General features: G+C 49.8%; 1 protein-coding gene and 1 non-coding gene across 3 annotated transcripts in view; one reads left to right on the top strand and one right to left on the bottom strand.

The window, feature by feature from the left end:
* Positions 1-294: 294 nt before the first annotated feature.
* On the bottom strand, positions 295-366 carry Trnap-cgg. The gene has a single exon. It is a non-coding gene; the product is annotated as a tRNA-Pro (tRNA).
* Positions 367-3,829: 3,463 nt separating this feature from the next.
* The window catches only part of LOC116849139 (knirps-related protein-like), an 18,907-nt gene continuing 7,847 nt past the window's right edge, over positions 3,830-14,889 (top strand). Inside the window, exons 1-2 of one of the 2 annotated variants that reach the window (XM_032826013.1) lie at positions 3,830-4,895; positions 12,500-12,577. In XM_032826013.1, the coding sequence (XP_032681904.1) occupies positions 12,500-12,577 (78 nt within the window). In that variant the 5' untranslated portion in view covers positions 3,830-4,895. Of the gene's footprint in view, positions 4,896-11,300; positions 12,413-12,499; positions 12,578-14,889 lie in introns of those variants that run through there. The other variant, XM_032826014.1, reaches the window with a different exon arrangement.

Genomic DNA, 14,889 nt, shown 5'->3' with positions numbered 1-14,889 from the left:
TGACGCGCATTTACGTAACGCGACGCTCCGTTTCTCCGCCTGTCTTTTTCTCTCTTTATCTCGCTCAATCCGTGGATAAGGAGTTAATTGACGTCTTTGGTCGGCGTATAATTAGCCACGTGACGGCGGACACAAATAGGAAATCAAGAGTCGAAGAGTCCGCTCCAGAAGACCTATAATTTGGAATGAGCGACATTAGAACTGGATCGCTATTTCGAAAATTTGACTCGACATACGCACACGCATTAACGCGACGCGGTAGACGAAAAAAAAATAAAAAATATACTGTACCACGGGCTCGTCCGGGATTTGAACCCGGGACCTCTCGCACCCGAAGCGAGAATCATACCCCTAGACCAACGAGCCAACTTGACTAGCTTTCTCTCATGTGAACACTAATATTGCGGCCGTGAAATCACGTTAAATTAATTAACGATCTGATAGTGTCGTTATCTACAATACGCACGATTAGCGTTCCAATTGACACACGAGTGCTTATCTCACGAGAAATTGAAAATCACATTCCTTATCTCCGAGTTGGAATAAATCCTCAACTCAGGTACTTAGAATGTTACTTTTATCAAGAATTGGAATCCCGTTATTTTTTTTATCAAAATTAGCATATGTATCCTCTTATCAAAAATATAACTTTCGATTTTCGACGTGATAAAAAGATGGTAGAAAAAGTAAATAAAATCACTCTTCTTAAAGGCCATATGCTTACAAAAAGTGCATGTAAATAGGAAACGCGTGCTCGATCGATCTGCCGAGGCGGCGGCGAGAGGAGGCCGGTGAGAAGGAGGAAGAGGGATAGGGAGAGAGAAAGACAGGTGGGTGGAAGAATCGAAGTCCACGTGGAGCTCGTGCCTCCATCTGTGATCAACGTGGCAAGTCGGCGTTGCGTGCCACTCTCGCCTCATCCGCCGTGGAATAATCGACGTGTTTTGAGGAGCGCATGTGGCCTACCAACAAAGTTGAGGAAAGGTCACGGAGCGTGGGTTGCGCAATTACTTTACTCATTGCGCGAACGTAATTGCGGGACCCGCAAGTGCGCGTGCGCGCGCACCCACGCAAAGGAAATAAAAAAAAGAAGGGTAGGTGCGAGAGAGCGGGAAGGGCGGGGTAAGCGGAAGGGGAGGAAAAATTCTTTGTGTGCCCGTTTTCGCTTGTACCTCGTGTTAAACGCAAACAAGGGTTTCGTGAGGTAAATTCTCAGCCGGGGGCTAGAAGAGTAGCTCCTTCGAAACGGAACCTCTCCCGAGAGAGCAAGGGGAGAGGATGCACGAAAAGAAGGGAGGCAGGGAGATACGAAGGCGTCCAGCGAAATTGTTTTCTTTTACGAAGACGCGACTGTAACGATTATGGAAACGGTGCTGCGGTGCGCGGAGGCCAGCGACGCGCTACATTTAACGATGGGAAACTTTCCTACACCCGGGGTAATGAGTCGTACTCGGCGTGTTCACCGACGAATCGGCGCGTCAGACTAAAAAACAAACACACGAACGAATATCGAGAGGAGGCCTCGTTGTTTCTCCAGCTTCTCTCCGCGACGAGATTATCGGCTAAGTCATAAAAATGAAATCGTCGTTCGTCGCGGGGTGAGAAGGACCCAGGAGAGTGCAGATGGCTGGCGGTGCAGCCTTCTGGAGGAACTCTACGCATTCATGGAGAATCACAACGATGTGAACGCGTGTCTATTCGGAAAGCCAAGGCGATCTTCCGGACCTAACGACACGTTTTACGGCATCGAGTGTCGTCACCGAGAGCGATGCATGTGCTTTTTAATTAGAGCTAAGCATCCTCAATCGTAAAAGGCCGTGGGGCAATGCCGTGTTGATTAAGCAATTCGGTGACCACCGTCGTCGTTTTACGACATCCTACTCGACACAAGATATAAGGACCAACTGTCGCATCCAGCTTGTCGTTCACTTTCGCGCGCTTCTCACCATCGATGAGAGTTGCGTGAAAAGAGGGTTGTTAATTGTAATACTGACAACTTAAAAAATGCATACACTTCTGAAATTTCGATATGTCGTGTGATGGGGTTAGATGGGGGACTCCAATACATTTTTCGCTTCGATTTCACTGAAAATTTAGAAGTTCAGTTGCACTCTAAACAACGCTTCAAGGAAAAATGATGTCGCAATTACTTAACTCGCATACCACTTATACTTCTGCGACCATATTATTATATGGAAGGATGACATGTAACGCACATTTGAAAGTTCCCACCTGGCGTACAAAAGATTGGCCATAACTGAGCTCGCGCTCAGTAAAACAACAGCCCATCTTAAACAATTAGAAAAAACGGTGAAGTACGCGAAGGCTCTCGACCTGAATCTGTGGTGCTACATACTCGAGCCTCCGAGCGCAATGAAACATTTATTATCGTTTTAACGTCTGAATTTGGCTAATTAGCGCGTTGCGCCAAGGAGGCAATGAAGGTTGATACGTAGACACGGCCGATTTAGCTGCGGGCGAGGTACCTTTCTCTGGCCGGCGCGTCACGGTGAAAATTTCGTAGCGCGGGAAGAGTGAATTTTCGTGACGCGGCTTTTTAAGAATGCGTCGCTCGGAGAGCATGGAAAGCGCCGGGGGAAAATCTCGCGCGCGAGCGTGATCGCGAAGCGCTGAATTTCATTTAATCGACCATCGAGCGCGAAGAGAGCCGAGATCGCCACGCCGTCACGGTCGTCCCCGCCAAGGACGTGTCTGGAGAGTCATCTCGTTACACACGTAAGTGCGTGGTGTACACGCTCGAGTCGAGTCGTAGAAGCGAGTAATGTCGCGTGTAACGCAATCATTTCGACGCAGCGCGCGCTGCGCCGAGCATCGAAGTCTCCTCGCATTAAATGTCACATTCTAAATAGCGAACTGTTACGTAAAGCGAACCACCGTAAATCGTCCCCTTGATACAGGAGCGAAGTGTACGCGTTGTCGTTGTCCTCGTCGTCGTTATCGCCACCGTCGCCGTCGTCATCGTCGTCGTCGTCGTCGTCGCGAGAGCCATGAGACTTTCCCACGTTATTGCTGCCCGAAAGAAAGTCACGAAAATGACCCTAATTCGCCGACATTAGGCCGCCGCCGTTGGAAAAAAAGACATTAACCCGACGCGATGAAAATGAGAGTGGATTTCCGTTGGTCTTTTTTCTTCCCTCCTTTCCCGAAGCCTTGCGCTCGCGATGCGCGCGTTTACGTCGACGAATCGAGACATTCAGGTCGACATTCAAGTCGACATTCAGTACGATATTGACCTACTCTGTGTGCAACATCGTGAGTTGTTTCTGTGAAAATACAGACGATATATACGAGCGAAAGTCTTATTTTTCCACTTCTGTTTCTTCTTGTTCTTTTTCTGCATCCCTCTCGTGTGTTCCTCTATCTTAAAGGTTAGGTCAACAAGATCACCCTCCTTCAAAGGAACGGAAGTTGACTCGTCGACGTTATGATAAATCGTCGATTCGATCAACGATTCGTCCGAGCAATTACATAATATGCGTCCAATTAACTCGATATCTGCTCATTTTGTTGGCCCTGGCGAAGCTTCTCGGTGTTTTCTTTTTCCTCTGCGGATACCTGTCTTTCTTTCTTTTTGGGACACGATACCTCGGTTTTACGAGTGAGTCTCGAGTGTCCAGGTCCGTTTGTCATAGGTCCCTGAGAGACCCGAGGCGAATAGGAGGAGATGCAGGTAAGGGAGTAGGAAAAGGTGAGAAGAGAGGGTACCGCGTCGAGGCCCCTCCTTCGTAACCCCTTCTCTGTGGCCGGGGAGAGGATCCTCCGGCCGTCCGGCAGGACCCCCCCACCAGAGGCACGAGAGGACCTGCGACCCACCTGTGCCACGGATGGACCGTGCACGCTTCTCCGCTGATCCGACGCACAGTGTGCCCACAAGGCCCATTCGAAGTATACTTACGAGAGCGCGCGCGAACGAGCGAGCGAGCGAGCGGGCGAACGGGCGAGCAAGCAAGCGAACGAGCGAGCGAGCGAACGGAGGCCCGGTCGAAGTGGGACCGCAGAAAATCGACGGAGGTGGGGGTCGATTCAAGAATCGACGTGGACACCCTCGCCTTCCAAAGTCATTCACCTAACGGTCATCGGCGCGTCAAGAGTCTTCATCTTCTTCCGTTATCCGGTTGCACCGGTCGCGAGAGAGCCCCGTGATCGCCGTCAGTTCGCGACCTTTCGCGCACCAGCAGAAGAAGAAGAAGGTGCGCGGGAGGAGGAGAAGGAGGAGGAAGAGGAGGCCTCTTTGAATCCGGATTGTGGTACGCGCGGTGTCGTGATTCGACGGTCGTCGTGACAAACGGACGCTGTCGAGATGCCCGTCGCGGGAACTTGTTCGTCTTCGCGTCGCGGATGAGACAGAGGAGACAAGTGCGCGGCGGGACTTGTTGATCGTGGTGCACCTGTCGCGAGAGATCGTAGCGCGGCGACTTCTCGCGTCCCGGAAGAAACTGATTCTCGCGCGGGTGACCGACGTGCTCGACTCCTGCGCGTCGCGTCGAGGATCGCCTGGTCCTGAGGAGGTGTCGGACATTTGTCAAAGTCGGACGCGGAACAGGTGTTTTCGCGCGACAGGACGCTTCGCCTCGAATGAGTGAGCAGAACGTGGGACAGGAACACATTCGTAGCACGAGTGCTACCTGTCGAAGGAAGTTTGGCGCGTGGCTAACACCCCGGCGCTCTTGTGCACGAAAACACTCGACAATAAACAAGTATTCGTGGTGTCCGACGCTCTGTCGCGCGCGGTTCTTGAGGTGATCAGTGTGAAAACGGTTACTCCAAGCTTGCAAGGACTGATTGTGATTAAAGTGGAATTATCAGCCGCCGTGTCGATCCGCCGGCGAATGCCGCTTGCGTCTGCCCAACGTTAGTTCGTCGCAACGATCAAGGTATGCTGTCATCTCTGAGTGATTATGGTCAATAGATAGTGTTTTTCGGCTCGGTCGAAATGCCAAACGCAACGCGCGAACGTCTGACTAATATTTTTCCCCGATGCTTTCCGTTAGCAATAATCGTTGGTAAAAACTGTCCAAGAATGTTTTCTCAAGGAACGCACGCGGAATTGTACTCGGACTTAATTAGTGAAATCGAATCAGTCGTGAGCTTTCCGTAAAGAGACGTGATTCGGTGCGGCCGACGATGTGTGTGTGTGTGTGTGTGTGTGTGTGTGTGTGTGTGTGTGTGTGTGTGTGTGTGTGTGTGTGTGTGTGTGTGTGTGTGTGTGTGTGTGTGTGTGTGTGTGTGTGTGTGTGTGTGTGTGTGTGTGTGTGTGTGTGTGTGTGTGTGTGTGTGTGTGTGTGTGTGTGTGTGTGTGTGTGTGTGTGTGTGTGTGTGTGTGTGTGTGTGTGTGTGTGTGTGTGTGTGTGTGTGTGTGTGTGTGTGTGTGTGTGTGTGTGTGTGTGTGTGTGTGTGTGTGTGTGTGTGTGTGTGTGTGTGTGTGTGTGTGTGTGTGTGTGTGTGTGTGTGTGTGTGTGTGTGTGTGTGTGTGTGTGTGTGTGTGTGTGTGTGTGTGTGTGTGTGTGTGTGTGTGTGTGTGTGTGTGTGTGTGTGTGTGTGTGTGTGTGTGTGTGTGTGTGTGTGTGTGTGTGTGTGTGTGTGTGTGTGTGTGTGTGTGTGTGTGTGTGTGTGTGTGTGTGTGTGTGTGTGTGTGTGTGTGTGTGTGTGTGTGTGTGTGTGTGTGTGTGTGTGTGTGTGTGTGTGTGTGTGTGTGTGTGTGTGTGTGTGTGTGTGTGTGTGTGTCGAACAGCGAGCGACAAACCACTAGAATGAAAATGTCAAATGCAATGAAGGTAAAAGTATCGATGCCTGGACACGTGCCTAACTCTGGATATTCGTATTGTGTCGATCGTTGAGTACGAATATTTCAACTATCAACATAAAAACTACGCACATATGTATCCATAATTCTACACGGAGAGAATTTTGTAGCAAATTACTGTAGATGTTTGTAACCGATTAGATCGTGACATTCTGCTGCAATTGACTATCCTTTCAGTTCACATGCGCTACTTGTATTCCAGAAACTGAAATGTGCTGTCAAAAATTTGATATATTTACAACAAAATTTATTACGTTCTTTAACAAGATAAGCTTTACTGATAGTCTATTCCTACACTACTAGATATATAGTAAAATTGAAAATAATTTACATGGAAAAAATACAATAATATATTCTCTGTACATGTTGAAAGTTTGCGCACGAATATTTCTATTAAATACTTAACTAATACCACAAATTTTACCAAATATTAAAGAGCAAAACAATAAAAATGGATTGAATACGTGTCTCCTTTACTTTAACATACAATCGACTGATTTATGAGATCTTTTATCCGAATTACATCCGGTGACTGTGATACTGAGCGGCGTATCTTCCTGCTTTATGTCAAAAGCGGAGAGCGACGAAGAACGAACATTGTGTCAGAATCTTGCATGTGACTCGTCTCGTCGTTGTGAACCTCGGGAAGGACCCGGGCGTTTTCGCGACGCTAGTCGAGTCGTCAATCGACCAATCGATCGAGTGAACGAGCGGGTGAGCGAACGAGCGAGCGAACAAGCGCCGATTACGACAATAGAATCGGAAACAACGCGGCCCGGCGCGTAGCGTCGCGCAACGCGAAGGCCGATCGTTGCGGAGCGCGCGTTGCGGAACGCCGCTTCGTTTCGAAAGAGCGGAAGTCACTCTTTGTAAACTGGATCGCCGTTCGCCGAGATGAGGTTGCGAGATGAGGCGGCTGCCGCGAGGCCGCAGGGATGCTGCTGCCGGCGGGAACGCCGATCGACCGCCACACGCGTCATCTCGCGATCGGTTTTGGGCCAACTGATTCGCGAATAGCCGATAGAGCGATCGATCTCTCTTCTCGCGAGCGCACAGGTAATATTCGCGTGCGACCTGTAATCAGTAAGCGGGAGAAACGGCCGTCGGGTCGGGCCGCAGCAGCCTCGACGCGCGATGGAACGATATCTCGGAATACACTCGACTCTCCGACGCCCGGGAAAACGTCCGGGCCGCTACCTTTTGCTGCGATCATCCCCGACATAATGACAGTTGAGAGACGAGTAGTAAGAAAAACAACCGACCACCAGGCAGTTGAATTCATTCTATTGGGCCTACACTCTGTCCTCGTTTCGTCGAATTTGTTTTCTAATCATTCTCTCGGTTGAGAGAAAAACTTTTTTGTCCGTGAAAAAATAGTCGACGGTGGTATACAGGTATAAAAACTGATGGAAATTTTTGCGCTTTTTTTCTTGTTTTTTTTCTTGTTTTTTTTTCTTGTTTTCATCGAGATGGGACGCGTGTCTTTATAGAAAAGAAAAGAAGGATCATGGATCAACTGTTACAGCGCGGCAACAATTTTCGATTCTTCGATTTATTTTCTGTCCAACTCTTCCTCTTCCTTTCGTGGAAATACGCCATTGTAAACACGTGTCATAAGACTCAATGACAGTCTCATTTCTGTGCTTCTTCTAGGCATTTCTTCCTATAGGTGCAAGATTTCTGATCCGACAGTCGTTATGTATTACACAGTCGAAAATACATATTTCCTTCTGCCATCGTGAAACATACTATTTTTTTATCGACTATCACTTACGGGATACTGACATCTTATGCATCGCAAAATCATTATTCGACCCTCGCGTCTTGAACTTCTCTAAAGTCTGTACTTCTTCATTTCCCCCCGTCACTGCCGCTACAAAACCGCGTACGATGATTCTTCCCAATCGATTAGCTTGCTTGCCAATTCCTAACAAAAAAAGGAGAGTTCGGAAAGGATTTTTTCGCATTGTCGATTGCGAACAGCAGCGGGATTAATTTTTCCAGCGCGATCGCGGGGATATCTCTCGTGGAGAAGGCGAACGTGAAGAAAAGGAGAAGTGGACACGAGCCGCGGTGAAATGACAAGAAGATCGACCAGCGTCCTGACAACAGTCGCGCTCTCATGCGCATCGAACGTCTCTCGCAGCCATCGTCAATGATCGCCGAGGACTTTGCGAGCCGCGGGAGTCGTTACGATTCTCACGGCTCGCTCGAGTCCCGCGCCTGGCGCAACAACAATTGCGCGGTCCGCAAGGTCAGCCCTCGTGGCGGTCCCCGACGATCTTGACGATGATCGTTGCCGCTGAGATCCGCTCTTGGCGATAATCCGCCGCGGACGCGTCGCGGTCTTTCCTCTCTCTGTCTGTCTGTCTGTCTCTCTTCTACCAAGTAGACAGCCGTTTATTATAGAGCACCTTTGCGCTCACGCCGATCGGTGCGACCACGCGAATCGAAGATATCTGCGAGACTTTTATCGGCAAGAAGACCAAGTTCACACGCTCGTCGCGAAGGCAGAAGCGTGCCGAGGGTGACTCTCGCGCTGCCCGCCACAGAGGCGCTTCGTACACGACAATTTGTACAAAAAAAGGAGCGGTCGCCATCGTAGGGTATGAACGCGTAAGTAACGATCTCGCGAGGAAATTGGAAGGAAGACGACACGTACGTAGCTCGCGATAATAGCTCGTAATTGTAATCCCGCTCTGCGGAGTCGCGGGCTATTACGATTACCCAGCCGTGAATCAGCTATTTACATGCGCCAACCGCGGCAAGCAGGCAGGTAGGCAGATCGGCGTAACAAGTGCGCGTACACTTATCGTCGTCGTCCGGCATAATTGCGAAATCCTTGTTTGAGTCGAATAATTCTCACAAACCGAAGTGGACGGACGGACGAATATGACGTTCGGCGGTCGTGCTGGGGGACACTCCACACTGGGGGAATTTTAGAGTGAAAATTACTACGGAATTCTTTGTAACCGAGCAGTGGGTTAACATTCTGCGGTAATTCCACTATCCTCTCATTTTATATGTGCTGCTTATATCTTGGAAACTGAAATGTGTTGAAACACTTGCTATGTCTTCAACGAAAATGTTCCTCAGCAAGATAGACTTTACTGACAGTCCATTTTCCTGGACTACCAGAAGCAGTAAAATTGGAAAGAATTTATGTGAAAAGAAGCTACAATATTCTCTCTATGTACGGAAAAAATCGGAACAATAATATATATACAAGCGAGATCCCGAGTGATCACAATGCTGAAATCGATGAACGAGATATTCCAAGAGGAAGAGAGAAAAGAGATATCTCAGGTTTGACAGATTTGACAGTCATCAAGTCCTCGTCAAGTGAAACGGAATGTGACAAATAAATTTGGAATTCAGCGATTAGCCATAAATTACAATTCGATATGCTACTCTGATTTGAAAGGTTTATTCTCGATTGTTTGATATCCAGTGCCTGGCTCGCTGGTTTCATTAGATTAGATCTAACGACGCGTTGTATCTGTTGCGACACTTCGGCACGATAATAATATCGTAACGTCGCGATCATATCGACGTGGAATGCAGCGCTATGCGCAGGTATCCCACCTGAGCGAGTTACCTGTTGCCGGATGCGCACCTTCGATCAACGCAGGTTGCTGTCGACCAGGCGTTGCAAGAGCGACGTTGCGTGCGGCTCCTTATCGTGCGGGGGTCTCGTAGAGCGGCAGTCAAAAGCCGAGACCCGCGGGGCTATCGCTAATAACGCAGTTACGTCGAATAATTCGACTGCAATTGAGAAATGCCGGGCAGTATCGCGCGGTTTTACTTGCGAGTCGTCGAGCGCCACCGAGCAAGCCGCCGAGAGCGACGGCGACACGCCAGTTTTTCGTGAACGCGTCAGAAAAATGTCAGCTACCCGTGGCGACACCGCAATCACGTAAGAAGAGATATCGCGGTCGATCTCGCGGCGCATAATAACGCGGAGTGGACTACTGAACGGTCATGGAATCGATTCAGGCGAAGTCAATTCGCCGAGCGCGCGGCTTACATCCGTGTTTGCGATTATTGCATGGTGTCGCGACGACGACACCGAGGGTGGGAGGGGGAGAAGGAAGAGAAGCAGGAAAAAGTACAAACGCGGAATTAAAGGCGCGAGCAAACAGGCGGGCAGGCAGGCAGGCAGGCAGGCAGGCAAGCAGGCAGGCAGGCAGGCAGGCAGGTAGATAGGTAGGTAGATAGGTTGGTAGGTAGGTAGGTATGCCGCGGCAGAAGCGGCGGCATCCGCGAATGATAAGTGTCAACGGCAGCGGGGTGTAGGTCAGGAGAGAGAGACTCCGTTGGTCAAACAAAGTCGATGTCTCTTCCATTAGTTGAGATTTACTTTCCCATTTAGCGACAGTCCGTCACGTATGAAAGTCGACGCTGGTGGGCACGGTTGTGCCCTCGGGCCGCAGCAAACATCTGGGTCACCGCTATTGTCCCATATTCGTGAACCCCTGACATTTCGGTGGAGTAGAAAAAGAAAAACGGTAGGGAAGCGCGCGTCGGCAGCGCGCGAAAACGCCGACGAACGGAGATGAAAAGGGCAAACGAGCGAAATGGCGAAGAAGAAGGGAGAGTCGATGATAAGCGAGAGAGCAGTTTTAAAAGCAGTTTTAAAGAGCGAAACAAAGAGAAAGAGAAAAAGAGAGACGTTGCAGTAGGAATCACGACTGTTCGTTGGCGACCGCGGCATCGCGTCGCTCCGCTGGCCTACGCAAATGCGCGTTGTGTAAGGTATGGCGAGGAATAAAAGCGACGAGGTGTGAAAACGAGACCGCGGAGCCACGGTCCGTTTTCTGGACGATCGGCCAAAGAAGGCGAAAGGAGTCGACGGCGGCGGCGACGGCGGTGGTGTTGAACGAGCGCGGGTGAGAGAGACAGAGAGAGAGAGAGAGAGAGAGAGAGAGAGAGAGAGAGAGAGAGAGAAAGGGAGGGAGGGAGGAAGACGGAGCGAGAGAAGAAAAAAAAAAGCAAGCGCAAGAGTTTTCCGCTCGTTGAACGTAACACGCACCGCTTTGCTACGATCCAGCGATTCGCGCGCGAGCGCGACCCGTGCCGCGCGCAAAGCGGCGCATTATGCAACGCGCTTCTTCTCTTACTCAATCGGCCGATCGGCGTAGGCGCGCGCGCGATAAAGATTGCATCGCCGACTTGTCAAAGAAACGCCGATCTACTTTTCACTTCCGTCGTGTAGGAAGAGGTCGTCGGAGCAACGTCGTTGGCATCGCGATTGTTTGGGCGATTGCGTCCCCAAGCTTTTCATTATTCTGAGATCCAACCGCGGGATCCGGGGTGTCTGTGCTATCTCTCGGCGATGATCGCTCGGAAATCATGCATTGGGCGGAATAATACGTTCAGTACACGGCCGCCGCGGTGAGCCCGCCTGTCACGAATGGAAATGACAATCGAGGGACACGACTTGGCGGCGCGCGATGTAACATGTGCGACGAACGACAGTCGATACTCGAATAAAATCTCAGAGCCCGTGCTGACGTACCGATCACTTCGACACCGCCCATCGGTGGCATCATTGGTGTCGTTACCTGCCAATTTCTTCAAATAGTGTGTACGCGTAACGGAGAAAATATTCTGGTGAAAATTGCAACGAAATCGTTGCAATCTTGAATCATGCAGCATTATGACCGGAATTGCTATGTATTTGTTGAAAAACATTTTACTTTCTACTACAAAATTATTGTAATTGAATATTTCCTATATCGTGCGGGGAAAGAAAAATGTTTGCTTAGGTCAACTAAATTTCTGGTAAAATACGAACGAGACATTCCGAAAACGAAATCGTTGCAATCTTGAATCATGCAGCATTATGACCGGAATTGCTATGTATTTGTTGAAAAACATTTTACTTTCTACTACAAAATTATTGTAATTGAATATTTCCTATATCGTGCGGGGAAAGAAAAATGTTTGCTTAGGTCAACTAAATTTCTGGTAAAATACGAACGCAGACATTCCGTTCCCGTTGCCGTTACCGGGATTCTGCTCAAGTTAACCGGAAATCTTGTTAACCCGAACAAAATTTCGACAACTTCAGAAAATATCGTAAAAAGAAGTATAACTTTAACGCAATGTTTACTATAATACTCTCTCCGAGTATGGAACGCAGATCCAATGAGTCCAATTCGACCGATTAGTCATGTGTGTGGTGCCGAGTAAAAGTCTGCGTGTAAATATCATCTTGGGCCACCGTGTAAATCGCCGACGCGAAGCTCATCAAGTATCACGGAGACTGACCCACTGCTTCTCCCGGCAGAGACGTTGAATGTATAGCGTTTCGAGGAACAAGACGACGCGCACGACGGCGAGAGAGCACTCTAGGAAGGTCGCGAGTACAATTCGCGTCAACAACGAGCGAGCTCCTTCCTGTCGAATCGAGTGATACGCTCACGACACAATTACTATCCGTAGACGCGTACACACTGAGCGCGACAACGTCGAGGAAATCATTGAGATCTCTCTCCTTCTCTCTCTCGTGTGCAGAGTAGAGGAAAGATCGAGTTGGCGCGCGCAGCAAGACGCAGCGAACCTGGTATAAACGTGGCGCGTAAAGTAATTGATTTTTCTGTCAACCGAGTCTTGACTGACGAGCGCGACTGACAATCGACCGTAATGACAGCTGTCGTCTTTCTGTTGCAGATGAATCAACAGTGCAAGGTGTGCGGTGAGCCAGCGGCCGGTTTCCACTTTGGCGCGTTTACCTGTGAGGGTTGTAAGGTGAGTAGAGTCTCGTACTCTAGATTTCCCACAATATATTTCTATCTCTAGATTTCCAAGCGACATGAAAAAAGTGCCGTTAACGCGATCGAGTTCCCTTGAAACTTCAGCTACCTTTATCTATTCGCTTTGCGCGCGTGAGCAAAACTAGTCCGTCGCGATTCAGGTCCAGCCAATCGTTCGGCTGTGTTCCATCATCTATTACCGTGAGACCAAAGTCCCGTGTGACTCTTTGTAGCTCGCGTTGCACAAGTGTCACCGCGCAGGAAGACTGGCGGGCCGGCGGCCGTGAAGGAAACCGATCTTGCGGTCAAAAAAGCGCGCACGGCACGTCGCGTCGGCGATCGAGAGGAAAGAACCTCGTTCCTGATCCGCCGCTCTAATAGCGAAGTTTTCCCCGGCTCGTGTTCGCGCTTTTTCTCGGCGTACGCGCGACGCTCTTTCCCGCGGTTTCGCAAAAGCCCGCCGAGCGATCGCTTTCACGAGGCTCGCTCCGTGGCCGAGGTTAAACGTTTGGCCAGGCATGCGTGTCAACCTGGGCCCGAGGGGGGTCGCTCCGAAAGCAGCGAGCTCGCGCACATGCGATTCGATCCGATTGAAAAAAAAAAAACAAAAAGAAGAAGAGCGAGCGAACCGATCTTCGCATCGGCGTCGACGAGCGACCGCTCGCACGAAGCGTGAAGCGAGCGAGAAAAACGGGAACAACAGCGACGTGGCGGAGGGAAACTGGGGGAGAGGGAGCGCGGAGGATCGCAGAGAGAGGTGGGAGACCTGACATGCTACGATGGGCCTGAAAACGAAAATAACGAAACGAAACAATGTCGTGCTGACGTAACCGTGAACTAGGGCGGAAACAATTGTGGCGGACAAGTGCGAAGCGCCGGAAACGACGTCTCGAGGCGGCCCGGCGATCGGAACGAGAGGAGAGGGGCTCTCTCGCGTGCGCCCCGGGCCCTTCTCCCTTTTCCTGTTGAATAACGCGCTCAGCGATTGTAATGAGCGAACTCCTTTGCGCGTGGCGGTACGAACGCGGCGCGCTATAGCGAGCGGATTTTCTTCCCTTTAATTTGTCTACTTATGGCCGGTGTTCCTACACGAAGGCAATATTATAGTTTCTTTTCATGTGAATCCTCTTCAATTATATTATGCAGCAAGGTCCATCTCGCTTTAAATTAAATTTAATTAATTAATTTAAAATTTCGCTCTAGAAACACAGCAAATATTTTAATGGCGCATTTCAATTCCTAAAATATATAAGTAGCACATAGCAAAAAATGAAAAGATAATGAATTACTGCAGAACGTTGGTCTATTCCTCGCTTACAAAATCCTGCAGTGATTTCCACTATAAAATTCTCTTCGTGTGTAGTCGTATCTTATATTTCAAATCGTCTCGAGTTCATCTCCAGATACTGTACGGATCTAATGGCTACAGAATATCTGAAGATGATGCTTAAAAGAAGATCCTACATATAAGATCGGACTGTATCTGTTCTCAAATTTATCTGTCTCGGTCAAAATTAATTAGGAAGATTCCGATCTCTTTAAGCTATCTTCTCCGCGAACGTGTGTACTTAAGTGAGAGTCTTAGTCAAAATTAGAAAAAAAACCTTGCTAGCTTAAAGCCGAAGTCACGAAAACGAACGCAGCGTGGCTTCCAAGTAGGGCTGTTTGCATAACAGCGTTCAGCGTGCGCGCGACGAACGGGGGACCCGGGGAGAAGAGGGTAACGTAATAACGGTAGCATTTTCTCAATTGTGTCATCGCTTCTGAAGCGTCGCGCGCGTCCCTCGACCCCTCGCGGGCAAATCTTGGCGTAAGCGACGAGGAGAAGAAGAAGGTGGAGGAAAAGAAGGAGGAGGAGGAGGAAGAGGAGAAGGAGGAGGAAGAGGAGGAGGAGGAGGATGAGGACGACGACGACGACGACGAGGACGATGACTGTCGACGGCGACGGCGACGTCGACAGCGAAAACAAGTGGAACGCGGTGCCAGCCCATAGGTCTCGGCAACGCGCGCATCGGGACCACCAGGCCGCAGGAAGAGCTCGTTTCCAGGACAAACGAACCAGAAACAATTAATAATATAGCGTGCGCACGGGCAGAAAAAGCGAAAGTGGACAACGCGGCCGCGCGCGTCGTCCCTCTAAACGCCCGGCCGATGTGACGGCCCGTGCAGTTGGCCGAGCGACATATAAATCGCGGCGATTGGGAAATTCTGGCTGCCAATCCAAGCGAGGCGAGGCGAGCCGAGCCGAAACTCGCCGTTTCGTGCAACGACTCGCGCCGTGGAAAAAAGAGAAGAGATTTATCATCG

The sequence above is a fragment of the Odontomachus brunneus genome, unplaced genomic scaffold, assembly GCF_010583005.1.
Source record: "Odontomachus brunneus isolate Ranch 3 - 2012 unplaced genomic scaffold, Obru_v1 Obru_scaffold_107, whole genome shotgun sequence".
Taxonomy (NCBI): domain Eukaryota; kingdom Metazoa; phylum Arthropoda; class Insecta; order Hymenoptera; family Formicidae; genus Odontomachus; species Odontomachus brunneus.
The sequence above is the reverse complement of the archived record's forward strand: the minus strand, read 5'-3'. Positions and strand labels throughout refer to the sequence as shown.